The 15,597-nt window shown below is 38.2% G+C and overlaps 2 protein-coding genes across 2 annotated transcripts; both read right to left on the bottom strand.

Annotated features, from left to right (window-relative positions):
- Nucleotides 1–489: 489 nt before the first annotated feature.
- LOC105426323 (uncharacterized) lies at nucleotides 490–8,425 on the bottom strand. The gene is made up of 10 exons (XM_011637486.3): nucleotides 8,233–8,425; nucleotides 8,023–8,165; nucleotides 7,592–7,755; nucleotides 7,433–7,518; nucleotides 7,129–7,286; nucleotides 6,717–6,968; nucleotides 6,395–6,638; nucleotides 4,443–6,227; nucleotides 4,010–4,356; nucleotides 490–3,767 (listed from the first exon to the last, which is right to left on the bottom strand). The coding sequence occupies exons 1-10, from the start codon at nucleotides 8,255–8,257 to the stop codon at nucleotides 3,537–3,539; spliced, it is 3,435 nt and encodes a 1,144-aa protein (XP_011635788.3). The 5' UTR covers nucleotides 8,258–8,425; the 3' UTR covers nucleotides 490–3,536.
- Nucleotides 8,426–8,471: 46 nt separating this feature from the next.
- On the bottom strand, nucleotides 8,472–11,221 carry LOC148935912 (uncharacterized). Its single transcript, XM_089079605.1, has 2 exons — nucleotides 11,093–11,221; nucleotides 8,472–10,752 (listed from the first exon to the last, which is right to left on the bottom strand). Exons 1-2 carry the CDS (start codon nucleotides 11,219–11,221, stop codon nucleotides 8,695–8,697), a joined length of 2,187 nt encoding a protein of 728 aa, XP_088935731.1. The 3' UTR covers nucleotides 8,472–8,694.
- Between the last annotated feature and the right edge of the window lie 4,376 nt (nucleotides 11,222–15,597).

The following is a 15,597-nucleotide window of genomic DNA, read 5'->3' as shown; positions in this document are numbered from 1 at the left end:
AATATCGTCTATTTACTTAAACTTTTACCAGAAAATTTATCAGAGTAATACGATGTCCGATAACATTCCGCAATAGTAAAAGTTACGTGAACAATGATTTAGAGACGATTCTTTCGGGCATAAAAGTCATCTATTCGTTCATTGATTAATAGACAGATCACTTAATCATAGGAAAACGGGGCAACGTACTTTGTCTATTCGATAAACATAATTAAAGAAATACAGATTCGCACGCGCGTACAATTCGCAGTCATCACGACGTCATCTCAGATCGTGATTATATATATCCGTTTCCCTCTCGCAACTTTTAAAACGATTGCCGAAATAAAATTCATACCGGACAGAGTGGGACGCTCGATTAATTACCTCATTTCGCAAAATTGCGTGATGTGCATATGCGTGAATGAGTACACGAGAGTCGCTTAGCTTTTCCTCTCTTGCGCGATTTTCTGTGCAATTTAATATTACGGGTATATAAATTCGAGTGTGTTTTAATGTTTTTTTTTTGTTTTTTTTTTTTTATAAATTTTTTATAAATTTTTTTTATAAATTTGTGACAAGTGGAAGCTGCGAATTATTTCTGTCGAGATTATCGCGAGTAAAAAAATTATCTTCAAATATTTAACTTCTGTCTTATTACAGAGAACTCGTAATTCGAATTGCGTTCGAGTGTGAAGCGCCCGGTTAATGTGCTCGGAGAAACATTAAAATCTGTGTCGAAAGAACGACGATCGTATCGAGGGCCACGTTTGCATAGTGTTCGATAATACCTTTCGATTTCAGTATCATATCCTAAATCGTTATAGTTACCAGCCAGTTTTTTTTTTTTTTTTTTTTTACGCAGATACATACGTAAATAAAATACTAAGGGAATGTGCAAACGCAAGTGCAGATTCTTTTAAGCGAATTGCAAACTTGAGATACGAGCTTTTGTTACTTCACGTATTTAATAATGGTAGCGTAAACTCGATTCCTTCACGGCGTTTTTTCATTGACATATTACGCGATTCTAATAACGAACCGAAATTCTAATGAGAGAACGGCATTTTTATGAACCTCATCACCTGGAAATCACGTTATGGTTTTGTAAAATTTTCTTTAGACACGCCTTAAATCGTCAAACGATTTTTACGTGATTTTATTGTAAACCTAGTGTTACGGAAGTCTGGTGCATTCGATCTGCAATCATGAAGGAGAAAAACGGGAAATTGATAAATACGCTATATTTTTGTGCACTTTAACTTTTTCACGCTTCTTAACTCGTAATTGAATATCGACGTAATAATATAATCCCATTTAAGATAAAAAAGAAATATTTTAAACAACATAGATAATGTCACTCGTCAATAGTATTCGGAACATATCATTGGATTTAAAAGTTTTGTTTTCGTGCACTTTTTTTTATGTAAAATTACCATTATTTTACTCGTTCACTTCTTTCCATCCCCAATTTTTCGCGATGTTACAATCACAATCTTAATTACAGAATAATTATTAAAGTACAAAAGTTTGCCAGGATCTATTCGTGAAAAAAGAACGCTTATGAATCGCGCTTCTTTAAGACATAAAAGTGCATTGCTTTTAATTATTAAGTTACGACGAAGCTTCGTCCGAACCGGGAACAAAAGTACGAAGGAAGAAACGGTGAGAGAGGATTTATTTTTATTGCATCAGAGCAAAAGACTGACGCGTTTTGTCAAAGTGTCAAAGTGATTAAATAATCTCTTATAATAAAAGCCAAGCTGCAAAATAAAAAAAATGGAAATGCGACAGGTATGACAAAGTTTTGTGTTGCTTCTACTTCGTGATTGCAAATTAGGGTAACCGGCTAATTAAGTCTGCTACCGTGTCGAGGACAATTGCTTCTTTTATATGCCCTTGAGAAAAGGCAAAGTGGATAATAAGAAGCATCCTTTTCCCGCAAAAGGCGCCGTTCGATTTTGATATCGACAAAAACCGTATGCGTGTTAGACGATGAAGTCGACGACGGCCCTACAATAAGGGACAAAGAAAAAAAAAAAAAAAAAGGAAAGAAAACAAGAAACAAAAACGGCAGACTTCCCAATTTTTGGAAAGAGAAACTTAGTGTGTAAGATACTCTCTGTAACGTAAACCATAAGTCGTAACATGTAAGGACTGTAACTCATCAAATAATCATTAACCGCGACGGTTAAACAACCACATAGATAATGATCGCGATAACGATACGATAGTACGAGAGGACATAAACCCAAAGAGACGCGTGGGTGTCGATAAAGCGTCGATCGACGGACGGCGGCAAAACTCACGCGTTCGCACAAAGGAAACCTAAGAAAATCCCTAAGAATCGTCGCGAAATTTTCGTTTCCGGCTCTCATCGTTTTCGATCGTCGATCCGCCCTTGGTCGGCACCCGACACGTTCCGAAGAAATAATTTACAATTATATAGGGAGCAAACGCGCGAAAATGCGAGCGAGGAAGGGAAGGAGCGCATGAGAGGCACAAGTAACTATTTAAGGGTGAGTGTGAGGGGACGAGAATAGAGGTGCGAAAGGATTAAAAAAAGAAAAAAAACGAAAAAAAAAAAAGAGAGAGAGAGAGAGAACGGACGAAATACCAAATTTGATTTTTGCGTGCCTGTGCGGAGGAGCGAGGTGATATATACGTGCATATTTATAAATCTATTACTATAAACGATCCTAGCGGGTATGTAATCTTTACGTTTGTCTGGGAAACGAGAAGGAGGGAGGGAAACACGGTTCGTATAAAAATCCCCTGCATAAATGAAATGAAATGAAATGGGATACGGATGAAAGCCGGAAGTGATACGGAGAAAGAGGTCGGACGACGAAGAGGGAGGAGAGGAGAGGGGAGGGGGAGGACAGGTGGGAAGGACAGTTTCGTTACACGCAGTATCACTCTCTATATAAATATATTATAATATCAAGAGCTTCTTGCCGAGTGACAAGGTGATAGCTTCTGCGGGAATAAATGGATTCGAGATCCATCTGCGATTGATTCGGAGGCCATAGGCTGACAAGGGAGGCGACGGTAAAGATATAATATATTTAAACGTGACAGAATTACCGTTTCTTTCGCGTGCGAAACCGGTTATCATTGCGCATAATTACGGATTAATTATTATTACTATTATTAATTATGATTCATCGACATCGCCGCCATCGTCATTATTATGATTATTATTATTATTATATAATTGATGTGAGTGTGGACACAAAAATAAAGTGTACGTAGTAGAAGGTCTATCCGTTCCACCACCTAATCGTTTCTTTCGAAGTCTCAAAGTCCTCGTTTTTCAAAACGAGCCTTATAAGGGTAACACATTTATTTCAAATAGAGCAAGAGAAATGTTGAACATTCTACGAACTTAAAACTAATGAACATTTTGTTATTTATCGATCCTTCGATTGCGCAAAGATTTCTGCTCCCTAAACGTTAGTAGATTCATTTCAGCTAGTTTTACAATACGTCTCTGTGTTAAGTATATTAATGACGATTGTTTATCTAAAGGTAATAGAGTAAAACTTTAACTCATTCTAATTCTCCTGTGCAACTTGCATTTCTATACTCTTTTTCACATTTATCACGGCGGTTTTGCATTTCTCATCTGGCGGTACACACTTTTCCTTACATTTTGCGTTTTCTACTGTACATGATGTTTCGACTTTCATTTCTTTCTTTAAATCAACTGTGCTTTCTTGATCAGCATGCTTTTCAGAATTATGGACAATCTCAACTGCTTCCTCGGACAACTTTCTGAAGGTAGCCTAAAGGTAAAGTACAAATCGATATTATGTTGAATCAATTAAAAATTTTAATAAATAAAAATAAATTTATAATATGTATTATAATTATTTATAATATATTATAAAATAAATTAATAAAAATAAATTTTAATAAATAATAAATTGAAAGCACAAGAAACTTTTATGTATATATAATAATTTTTTTAATATATATTGTGGAGCATTAATTTTTTAAATAATATGCTATTAAACAATGTACTAACATCTTTTTGTTGGAAAATAGTTTCTGGATTATGCGATTGTTTAATTTCTCTTTCCTCCAAAGTTTGTCCTGAATCTTCAAAAGTGGAACACTCAGAAATCATTTCGATCAACGGTTCGACTGATTTCTCGCTAAAACATTCTGTTTTTTGCAAAAACTTATCATCACATAATATTTCTTTTGGTTCTTGATTGTCCATTGTGAAATCTGGCTTAATCAACAGTTTCTTTTTGCTCTCTAATTCATGCAAATGATTACAAAATTCTTTGTAAATCGATACATCGGCATTCACTGCTGATAATTCCGAGTTGTGGGATTGTCGTAAAAGATCGGCGAGCGATTGAATATCTAAAACAGAAATACAATTCTATATATTTTTTAATACATACAAACTGCACACTTTTTATATTTATATATAAATATGCATTTTTTACCAGAAATATTAGCTGAAGCAGCGAATTCCGAATCGATCGTTTGTTTCGTCATCAATTCTTGTTTTTCAGAATACGTGTGTGTTATATCGTTCGATTTGTTGCTACGTCCGTGACAATTGTCTCGTTTTATAGAATTACCCGCGGGGTCGTTAAGATCCATTTTTGAAGCGTAATCGAATGGCAAATCTCCGAGACTTCTTCGATATTTTTGACATTGCACTTTTTCGCCTGCATTTTCCGCGTCTTTTATCAGATTCGATATGCATTTGTCGATCAACGGCGACACCTTCTTCGCGAATTTCTTCGTTTCCTGTATCAGATGCTGTCTACATCTTTCAGAGATTTGGCTGCGCGATTTGCATTCCTCCATCTTCCTTCCGGCATTTGTTTCTTCAATAAGGAAAGATTTCTTGTTGCTGACCGCGACATCCTCGGCTTCGCGAATTCTTTTACCCGTCAGTTTTGAAGATTGATTCACTTTTTCTAGGGATAAATGATCTATCGTTTGCATGAGCGCGCGTGATCCTATCTGAGAATTAAATTGTTCAGTTGAAAATTCTAGGTTTTTTAACATCTCCATTTTATCTGTTTTATCATTGATTTTTTCATTCTTGGAAATCGTGTTGTCGTCGTCCATATTTTCATTTTTAATTGAATCGATATTTTTGTCCAAATTATTTTCTACATTAGTCAATCTTAAAACTTCTGATGATTCTTGATTGCCTTCTGAAATTTGTGAATCTTCTTGAATAGACGTTGCCGTCTTAAAGGAATCGTCGTCGGATTCATCAATACCTTTTTTCCCTTCTGAACATTCAAGCGTAAGATTGTTAAATTTGTCTTCCAAAATTTCGATTTTTGCAGAATCATCTGCCTTCAGAATAGTTTCACATTTTGAAGATGATCGATCGGAATCAATCAGATCATTCATATTGACAGAAATATTCTTCTTTTCTGTATCAATGGTCGATTCTTTACAATTCAATTTTTCCTCTAAAATCATTAAATCATTTGAAACTTTCGGTTCACATATTTCCTTTATGTTGCTTTGATTTCTCGATTCATCCAAAAGACTGTTAAAGAATCCACGTGATTCTTGTTGTGTTTTTATAGATTGTTCGCTTGCATAATTTTCAATGTTTTTTACGGAACACGTTTCTGTCGAGTCCGGAAGAACATTTGTCAAAGACGTCTTTAATGTCACCAAATCGTAGGCATTCTGGAAGTTAACATCTGTGATAGTCGTTTGACCTCCATCGTTTGATGAACAGCGATCGAATTTTTCATTTATTTCGGCGTCTTCTGCCTGCATTTTGTTTCTCTTTGCTTCATCCTCTCGTTTCTTTAGGATCTCCTTGACCTTCAGTTTTCTTTCCTTGGTACTCCACCATCGCAGTGCTTCATCCTTCTCGCTCGCGGAAACCTTGGTCCCGGTTTCTTGGATCTTTTTATCATCAATAAAATCAGTCTGCAAATTCTCGTCCACCATCTTTCTCTCGCCCCAGAATCCCTCTACCTCGCCATTCTTGAACACTATCCTGTTTTCGTCAACAAACCTATCCATACTGTCGCAGAATTCTTTCATCTCTTCTCGAATGTCGCTAAGTTTAGAACCGAATGGACAGTCTTTGTTTTTCCTTTGATAGCTCTTGATATTTTCGCTCGATGCATCATCTGTTACGTCGGCGATCGCGCTCGCGAGTTTCTGATCCTCCTCTAATGTCTGTTTTAGATCCGAAGTATCGCACGACACTGAACAGGTAGCTGTTCTCTCGTTTTTGAAATCTGCAAAAAACGATTTCAACTGTCGAGTTGAATCGATGATAAAAATAACAAATAATATCGAGTTTTTTTTCTATAATTGCACGTACAATTATTGACAGTTAAGTTTAAAATATATCTATAAGGATATAATAAAAACAATTTAATTTATCAATATGTAATCTGCTCACCATTTACTTTATTATTGTCATTGATCGATTCTTGTAAATCTGATATCTTTTCTTTTCCTATTTCTGATTTTAACGCCACTTTCTCGCAAGCTGCAGTCTCCATGTTCACGTTATAATTACCAAATGAATCACGACTATCCAAAATTTCTTTCTCATGACATTCTTTTTTCGCATCATTGATAACGTTCTGTTTGGATTCCGATATTTCTTCGATTAGTGTCCGCGGTTGAATTTCTTCTCGAGCCTAGTTACGAGGAATAGGTGAACAACTTTTTCTTCCTTAAATTCCCACCCTTGTCGTAAGAAGATAAGAATCGCATACCTCGGCTTTCCAGGGGAGCAGAAGCTCCCCGTTGTTTCCATTGGGAACTTTTCTCTCTTCCTCCGCCATTGGTCTCCTTCCGTCACTTTCCTCGCCTCCTTTTTGCCGCACGCGCTCGTTTTCTTCGTCGCCCGCGAGCTGTTCTTCTTCCAACGATGACGACGATGACGACGACGACGACGACGACGATGGAGAGCTGTAGGAACCGAGGAAGGATCGCTCCCCGAACTTTTTCTTCCTCTCCAGGTCGAGCTTCGGTGTGTTCATCGTGGCCGGTATCACGGGAGATGCAGGAGATCGGGAGGTGTGCGGGTTTCACGTGGTGAATGATCAAATAGCCGACGGGACCGATGGTGGTGATATTATTCGAAGCACGAATTCTGTACCAGACCTTGACGAAACTAGTTCTTACCAGTCCGCTGCTCCTCGTTGCGGTGCGCACGCTTGATTTCGTGGCGACTTCTTCGTCCTTCTCCTCCTCCTCCTCGTACGCCTCCTCCTTCTTCTTCTTACCCGCCTCCTTTTCGGACGTCCCGACCGGTTTGCACAGCTTCCTTTTGTTTATCAGGGCTTTCGAGGGTGGACGCGCCGGTCGACAGGTAAACAAAGATCGAGAACGATGAGTCTCGGAGGAGCAGAACAGGCGAGAGGAGTCAAAGGGGATAAGGACGGCCATTTCGAGTAACCGCCACGAATTAACGTATCTTTCAACTCACCCATGACACTGTCGTTGATCTTTTTCTGCTCCGCCTGGATCCACCGATTCCTCTCGGCCACCTCCTCGTCGATGCCGCCGCGCATCCTGAATTCAGAGATATTTTAAGATTAACGAGAGATCACTTCCTTGCGGGTCGTTTTTTTCCTGATAAATTTACCAAGCCTCGGCGCAGGCACGATCGCGCGGGAATACCGGTCGATCGTCTAGATACTGAAGATTCTTGCATTTGAGGATCATCGTCTTGCGGTACATCTTTATCTGCTTGAGCACCGGATTGCCGGTCAACGTCAGGACGCGCAGCGACTTCATGTCTCCTAGAATCTAAGATCCATCTTTCGCTCAAACGCTTTTCCCAAAAGCGAGATCGTGCCACGTCGTAGAGATATTTTACAACAGTACATGTAACTTTGTTACGTATACACGATTAATTAAGCTTCGTATTTTCAAGCTTTAAGAGGACGAAATTGATGAAAAATCTAAATTGAAAACTGCGTTCTACCACGTAACGTCATCTGCCATTTTGGCGATATATATTATGGCGATATTGCGTGCTCGCGTGCTCGCACCAACGCGTAATTATCGGCTTACGTCAACGATGTCGCAGGTGTCAATCTTGTTGTGAGAGATGTCCAGGATCGAGAGCGCGTGCAGCAGACGGAGATGCTCGACGTCAGCGGTTTCTCGCAGATAGTTGTGCGACAGGTTTAAGTTGTTCAGGAACTTGAGGCTGTCTGAAAAGCAGAGACACGTCAAGGTCAAGGTTATCTGGGATAATACCCGCTTTGCGACTCAAGTCACCGAGATTCTCGATCCTCCGTATCATGTTATGCGAGAGGTTCAGGGTGTCGAGCTTCGTCAGACAGTCGAGATTCTCGATCCTGCTGATGAGGTTGTGGTGCAGGTACAGACACTTGAGTTTGCTCTGATTTTCCAGATTAGCGATCTCGCGTATACCGTTGCTCTCCAGCCACAGACACTTCAGACCCGTGTACTTTTCGAGGTTCTCGATGAAGGAAAATCCTGAAAAGGGTAAATTCTCACGATATCGATGACGATCAATCAACATATTCGACATACGCGACTGAGAATCTGTGCGTGCCTTTATAATGCAAATACAGAACGTCATTCAAATACGGGGTCTGATAGAGTTTGTGCTCCTTGCAGTGTTTCCTGATAAGTTCTTCTGTCATCCTGAAATTATTATTCATTATTAATTCAGCGTTAAGAAAAATGTGTTATGAATTAGTGTTTCGAGGTTTCTCACCTAACACCGTGTTTCTTCTCATCGAAATCATAAACCTTTCCTTTGATGTATGTCTTTTCTGGTTCCTTGAAATCTTCCAAAAAAGAATCGTCGGATTCCGAATTGATATCAATCGTCATCTTAGATTCTTCATTTAAAAATTCGTCATTTGTCTTTTCATCATCTTTACGTTTATCTTTAATTTCTTCATCGATATTCACGTCACTGTGAGGTGGCGTCGATTCTGACTCTAGAGTCAGCTGGATCTTATCTAAATCCATAGTAATGATTTCCTGATATTCGTCCATCAGTTTTTTATGTTCCTCCATCTCATCCACGAGCTCTTTTTCCAACTCCTCGATTATCAGGCTCTCGGTTATTTCCGACTTCGTTAGAGGAACCTCGAGATTTTTAGTATCAATCTGAACTTGAAATTCGTCGAGACTGTCGGAATCGGCAGTGAAATCTTCCGGCGTTTCGAGTTTACGGAAATCATTCTCAGATACACGAGAAGTAGAGTTATGATCGGCGATGAGCTTGTCGATCTCCTCGAATTTCTTCGACAGCGTCTCCAGCGATTCCTTCTTTCGATCCTCTATTTTTCTCTTCTCTTCGGCTATCTTCTCCAAAGTTTCCCGAATCTCAACGCTTGACCTTGGACGATCTGAACATGTAATTTCAGCTAATTTTTGCAAATTGCTCTCGACGATGTCAGACCCCGAGACTGCAATCTTTTCAATTATCGTATTTGCTGAATTTATCGTATCTTCATTCTCGGTTAAATCAATTCCTTTTTTATTAATTGTTTCATTTACTTTTTCGCAATTTTTATCGTTATTTATTTCTTCCGTGGATTTTTCCGATGAATTATCCTTGTCGCAAATTTCAATCTGATTATCCTTTGTCTCTGACGTGTCCCAGTAAGGATTTTCACTTAATATCTTTTTCGCTTCCTCGATGGTCTTTAATATATCTTCTTTAGCTATGGCACTCTCAGAAACGACGCGACGATGCGAGAGAAGCTCGTCACCTTGAAATTTCTTGATTATATATTCGCTATTCGATTGTTCGGGATCCATGTTGAAGTTTTCGTGGATTGGCGAATGTTGCTGAAAATTCGTGGGAGTGTGGGAACAGTTCTCAACAATTTTCCTCATCACGTCATCGTGATCGTCTTCCATCTTGGCGGATAAGTTTTCTATCATTTGCTCTTCCGTCGAATCATGATGTTCGTCGTCACTGTTACACAAAAGATTCTTAATTACCTTCCCACAATCCATTTCTTTGATCTCTGTTTTTTCAACAGTATCATCTTCGGCGCTTAATATTTGTCTCGTATTGTCTTTTTCAGTATATTTCGAAAGATTAACGTGATCTTTAAAATAATTTTCGTTATTATTTATAAAACAATTATTAAATTCTACGTTCTTTATATCTAGTTCTTCTTGAAAAGAATTTTTGATATATGTAATATTCTGTGCAAGCTTCATCTCTTCATTTTTTATGTTTTCTTCAATAATTTTGTAATCAATAGTATCGTCTGTTTTATACGAATCGACGTAGTTATCGATAGCTTGTCTCATAATCTCGCTATTATCTTCTATCATTAGTCCACTAGTCGAAGAAATCCCCGAATCAACAAATTTCTCTCTGTCACGCCTCATTTGACATATTTTGTCGTACGTTGCGTCAACACTAACAAGACTTTCTCGCAATTCTGTTAAACTGTTCAAAGAATTTGCATATTGCTCGTCTATCAAGAACTCGTCTTGAATCGTTTTCTCACTGTCATCGGAATCTTCTTCCTGGATTGTCTTGTCGTTGTAATCAAAATTGTTGTACATGGAAACCATGTCGCAATCGCTTGTTACATTAGAATTAAAGTAGGATGAATTTTCATGACTCAAATCGAATATCCGATTGTAATTTACAGACATTAGCGGAGCATCGTATTCGTCGACGTCATTCGTTGCTTCCACTTTCTCGTTTCGGCGATTTTCACATTTCTCCACTTCGGATTGGACTTTCGCAACGAGATCCGTCATGATGTCTAGAACTTCGTGATCTGGATTCTCCTTGATAATTTTTTATAAATATAAATTTATCAATTCATTTCATTTCAACACACAATTCCGCGAAAATCATTGTTTTAATAGTTAAAAGTATAACAGTTTTAAATTAATTAAAAAATGTTTAATTTTTAATTAATTGGTTAAATTTTTAAATTAAATTTTTAAATTAACTGAACATTAATTTAAAAATTTAACTAAATTAATTTAAAAATGTTTAATGTTTAAATATTTGTATGATATACAGGAGCTTGGTTAACGTATAGAATAGTAATGTATAAAAAAAAAAGCATAAAGTGTCGTGCTAAAATGTTATGTAATAAAAAATTTCTGCAATAAAGTTTACCTTGTATTCCGATGTAGAAGACGAATTTCTGCAAGTAACAGCTGATATAGAAGTTTGACCGTTATCTTCCGCTGGGGATCTCGAGAGCTCGCGTGGATTATCATTATCGTCGAGCTTAAACACGCTCATGACTAAGAACAGTTTTGTAATTGAATCTTTCTCAGAATCTACGAAATTGCGGAACGTGAATTCCAGATAGAACTGACGTGACCGATCACCGAAAACAAGGACGCGGCGCCATGGTCACCGTTATAAATTGTTTAGTCGATAGAGTCGGCCATTCCTCTCCGCGCTCTTCAAGGCATACGTCACACGTCGTAAAGCGTAAATGTCATTTTCCAATTTAAATCAGAATTTCGTTTCTTCGATCGACTTCGATCGATTTTTTTATCAGACCCCGATTCGCGCTGTCGTGCGATGAGTGAGAGAGCGAGAGAGAGAGAGAGATGCCTCGGAACGCGGAATCATCCGAACTTTTCGATCGGCGTTAGCGATTTCGCGCGATCGCGCGATCCACGAGTCCGGCGCCGGTCATTTCCTCGCGCTTTTCTCGCGCCGCATCTTAAATGCAGCCTCGAGAAAACACCTCGAGCAGATTGGCAGATAGATGATCGATTGTGCGCAGCATGCGAGCAGAGCGCTACCGAGTTACAGAGTTGTCTCGTCCGCGATATCTATTCGTCAGTGATCTCCTCTCGCTTTGTTTTCGTTGTGTCTGGATGGCACAACACACATAGATGTTTTTCTTCTCGGTTTCAGATATCACGCTCGTCCCTCGACGACCCTACTCCCCACCGTCGCCGCCGCCGTCGTCTTCGTCATCGTCGTCTTCCTCGCCGTCATCGTCGTCGTCGTCGTCATCGTAATCGTCGTTGACATTGTCGTCGTCAGCTCTTCGTCGCGCGAGCAACGATGATGCTCGCGAATGATGCTATCGACGTGATATCCGGTGGAAAAAACGCGCAGTGACGATTCGCCGCACGATGGTCTCTGAGGATCGTGATAGCGGGAAATTGCGACACGCCACACATATGGCGCGAGTCCATCTTCACCTGTGATCTTCCATAGATCCTCCTTTTTTTTCTTTATTTTCCCCTCCTTCCCGAGGTACGGTCGTCTACTTTGCCAGACGCGTCTTTCTACGCAGCAGCCGGAACTCTCCTGTCGCGTAGGAAATTCACGTACTATCCCTCGTGCGATCGTATTTCGTGAGTGTCCCCTGATCTTTACGAATTTTTACACTTCTAACGTAACGATGACGTAACGACGAGAGGTATCCAGTTTCCGATATGCGGGAAAGGAGGGAGAAAGCACGAGAATTTATAATCGGCTTTGTGGCTTGTTAACCCAGCTGAACGATCGATGTTTGATTGCATCAACAATGTGGCGGCCGCGATTAATTAATTCTTTTAAGGACTGGATTGTAGAAATACTACTTGACTGATCATTTTTAGATTATAAACTTATTTATAGCACGTATGTGGATTTTGAAAAGAAATATAATCTTCCAATCTAGGTCGCGCGCATAATCGCTGTCATTGCTTTGATCCGCAGCAGTCGCGCTTTCTCGATGTTTCTCGAGAACGACCCTCGCAATCGCGATCGGTACAATAACGCGCCGTCTTACGTCACTGTGGCTCGCACTTTTTCGCGGGTCGACTGGGTGAACGGTCCGGTTTCACTTGCAAGGCTTTCGCACATTATTGCGACAAGATAGAGACGCATATTTTAAACCGTTAGATAGTCAGCAGATGAAAAATTCTAGTCCTTGCTCCAGTTATAAAGGTTTAAGGCCATGTAATAATAGTCGCTCGTAGAATTCCAAAGTGAGTATTTCTAGCTGCCCGAAGGAAGTTTCGTTCGTCACAAGTTCAGCCGTCGTGTGCGTTCGGTGTGCATCACTGTAACTTTCTGATCATCGGAATACGGAAACGCGAGAAGTTTACACGGAAATTACACGTGTTCTTGACACCGCGTAATACGATCGGTTTTGATGATTGCCACGCGAGTTACATTACGTTTTAAACACACATATACATATACCATGGAAATGTCACATACATACGCGCATCGCAATATTTTCTAACATTAATATTATTTATAACCGTCCGAATGGAAAAATCACTGTAATATGCGTAGAAAAGCAATCGGTATTTGAAAATAAATCGCAATATTGCTCTTTTGGTCGTTCTTGTAATATCTGTTTTTTTCATACATCGAAATTTTAAAAGATGACAGAGTGCACGATACACCGCGATTAATAATAATAAAAAAATTATATTCATATTGATAATTTTTTTCACAGCTTGATCAAACCAAATTATCTCGTTCATTACGTGTCTTGCTCGTTCGATTCAAACGCGACACATTCGCGCGAAATTAGACAGTTGATCTTCGATTCGTTGATATTCTATAGAGCTTTACCTCGTCGACTTCACTTTTTGTCAGCTAAAAATATACTCCGCAATCGAATTGTAACGCGATCGAAGATCCTAGGGACAGATATGAATTTTTGGCACTTTAGGTTCTCTCAAGAGACGCCCGGTGACCGTGACCTCGAAGATTCTCTACAGTGGCGAGTACGATTGCGGATATATGAATATGTACAGGGTGTACTAAAATCTCTGATGTTTGCAAGAGTGAACTTTGCGCAGATACAGATTGATTAAATTTAATTTTTTAGCAAGTTGCAAAGAAGGTTCATCTCGAAAGGCTGAGGTTGTTTTGTTAAAAAAAAAATTTTTATAATATATTTTCATCGACTTTACGCAGTAACAATTATCTCGCAACGTATTTCTTCTTCGAATGAAATTAGAGACATTGAATATTTGTACTTGGAGAAAATTCAAATTTTTAAATTAAGTCTGAAAAATTTATGGAGATTTGTAAGTCTTGACTTGATTCAAATGGAAATTTAATGACTCAAACTTTACGCACTTATCCACGTGACATCCGCGACACCCTTTATATTAAGACGAGTGTTCCTCATGACACGGGATTTCCGGGATATCAATTCGAATGTATTATGTAATTGACAGTAATCCTGGGCACAGGAGCTTCTCCGGGCCGGCTTTTTGAAAAGCAAAGTAGCCGTGGGTGGCCATCTCCTTCTCCTTGTGAATGCAGGATCACACGCTGAGGGTGGAGGAGGCGGAATTGTATTTGAATACGCTTTGAATCGATGATCGGCCGTGAGTGTCTGGACGTCACGCATGAAATTCGTCGATTTAAAGACCGCCGTAGCGGGAAGACTATGGTCAAAGAATTACAAAGTGTAATCGCTTATATCAGCTGATTACCGCCCAACTGTAACTGAAGGTAATCGGTATTCGACATTTTGAAAAGTAATTTATATTTCAATGTGTTTTTTAATTATCGCTTATAATATAATAAGAATATATTATATAATAATGATTCAGTATTTTATATTTTATATATGCGATATTCGCATTTTTATTAACAGAACACAATAAAAAACAAAAGTGCAATTTTCTCGTCTAAAAATAGACATTTTTGGTCAAATGTTTTTTTTTAAACTTCTTTAGTTGCACATTCATAAGAAAATTATATTATTAATAATATATAATTTTTATTGTTATGATTATGTATTATGTTATAATGGGTGAGAAGTTGAAATTTTTTTTATCGAATAATTTTCTTTCCATATAGGACCTAGACTATATAACCTAGACAACTCAACGTTACGAAATGATTTGTAAATAGCTAATGTGTAATTTCATGGTCTTTGAAAAATTACAAAGACGAGACGAAGATTACCAAGTACAATTCAATATAATGTCCTAAGACAATGTATTTATCTGAAACCTTCTCTGCGGGCCAAGGAAATTCTTTAGAGGTTTGCGCATACATCAAGATATTTCATGGTCTTCAAAAAGTATTTCTGATTTCAGAATCAAAATAAAACTAGATCTCTGTTCAATAAGTATAATAATGTATATTTATTATATAAAAATATAATAAATATAATAAATTTACATAAAAACATAGTAATGTATATTTATATGTAAAAAAGGATAGACGCATAAAAACACAGTAATCTGCAAAATGACAATAATACGATATACAATATTCAAAATAATATGATAATAATGTAATGTGATGCTTAATATGAAGCAATCGAAAAATAATTTGCCTTTTTTTTATTGTCAAAAATCCAATGAAAAATGATTTATTCAAATATTCTACGCATCGCGTACAAAGTTTGTAATAGCACAACGCAGAGTTGTCGACATTCTGTACGTGACGGGAAAACGTGTTTGTACTGCAAGAAAAGCGTTTATTATCCTGCCATGATCACGCATTGAAACAAGGGAAGCCGTACTACGAAGGAAAGACCGATGCGATAAACGACGGCTAGACGGTATCCTCGAGCTTTAACCGTATGTGTAAATCGCCATAATTTGTAAGATTAACATAAAGGTACAAAGTTTTCCAGATTATAAACATATAAGAATCGTCGAAGATTATTAATAAAAAAAAAAAAA

This window comes from Pogonomyrmex barbatus, unplaced genomic scaffold, assembly GCF_055798465.1.
Source record: "Pogonomyrmex barbatus isolate J1 unplaced genomic scaffold, ASM5579846v1 scaffold3, whole genome shotgun sequence".
Classification (NCBI taxonomy): Eukaryota; Metazoa; Arthropoda; class Insecta; order Hymenoptera; family Formicidae; genus Pogonomyrmex; species Pogonomyrmex barbatus.
The sequence above is the reverse complement of the archived record's forward strand: the minus strand, read 5'-3'. Positions and strand labels throughout refer to the sequence as shown.

Bases quoted from the DNA above. Each gene is read 5' to 3' on its own strand.
- LOC148935912 (XM_089079605.1), bottom strand. From the start codon at position 11,221: ATGAGCGTGTTTAAGCTCGACGATAATGATAATCCACGCGAGCTCTCG. The intron at 10,753-11,092 runs GTAAACTTTATT...AAAATTATCAAG, and splicing joins CTTCTACATCGGAATACAAG to GAGAATCCAGATCACGAAGT.
- LOC105426323 (XM_011637486.3), bottom strand. From the start codon at position 8,257: ATGATACGGAGGATCGAGAATCTCG. The intron at 7,519-7,591 runs GTAAATTTATCA...CTCTGAATTCAG, and splicing joins CGTGCCTGCGCCGAGGCTTG to GATGCGCGGCGGCATCGACG. The intron at 6,228-6,394 runs GTGAGCAGATTA...CGTTTTTTGCAG, and splicing joins TGACAATAATAAAGTAAATG to ATTTCAAAAACGAGAGAACA.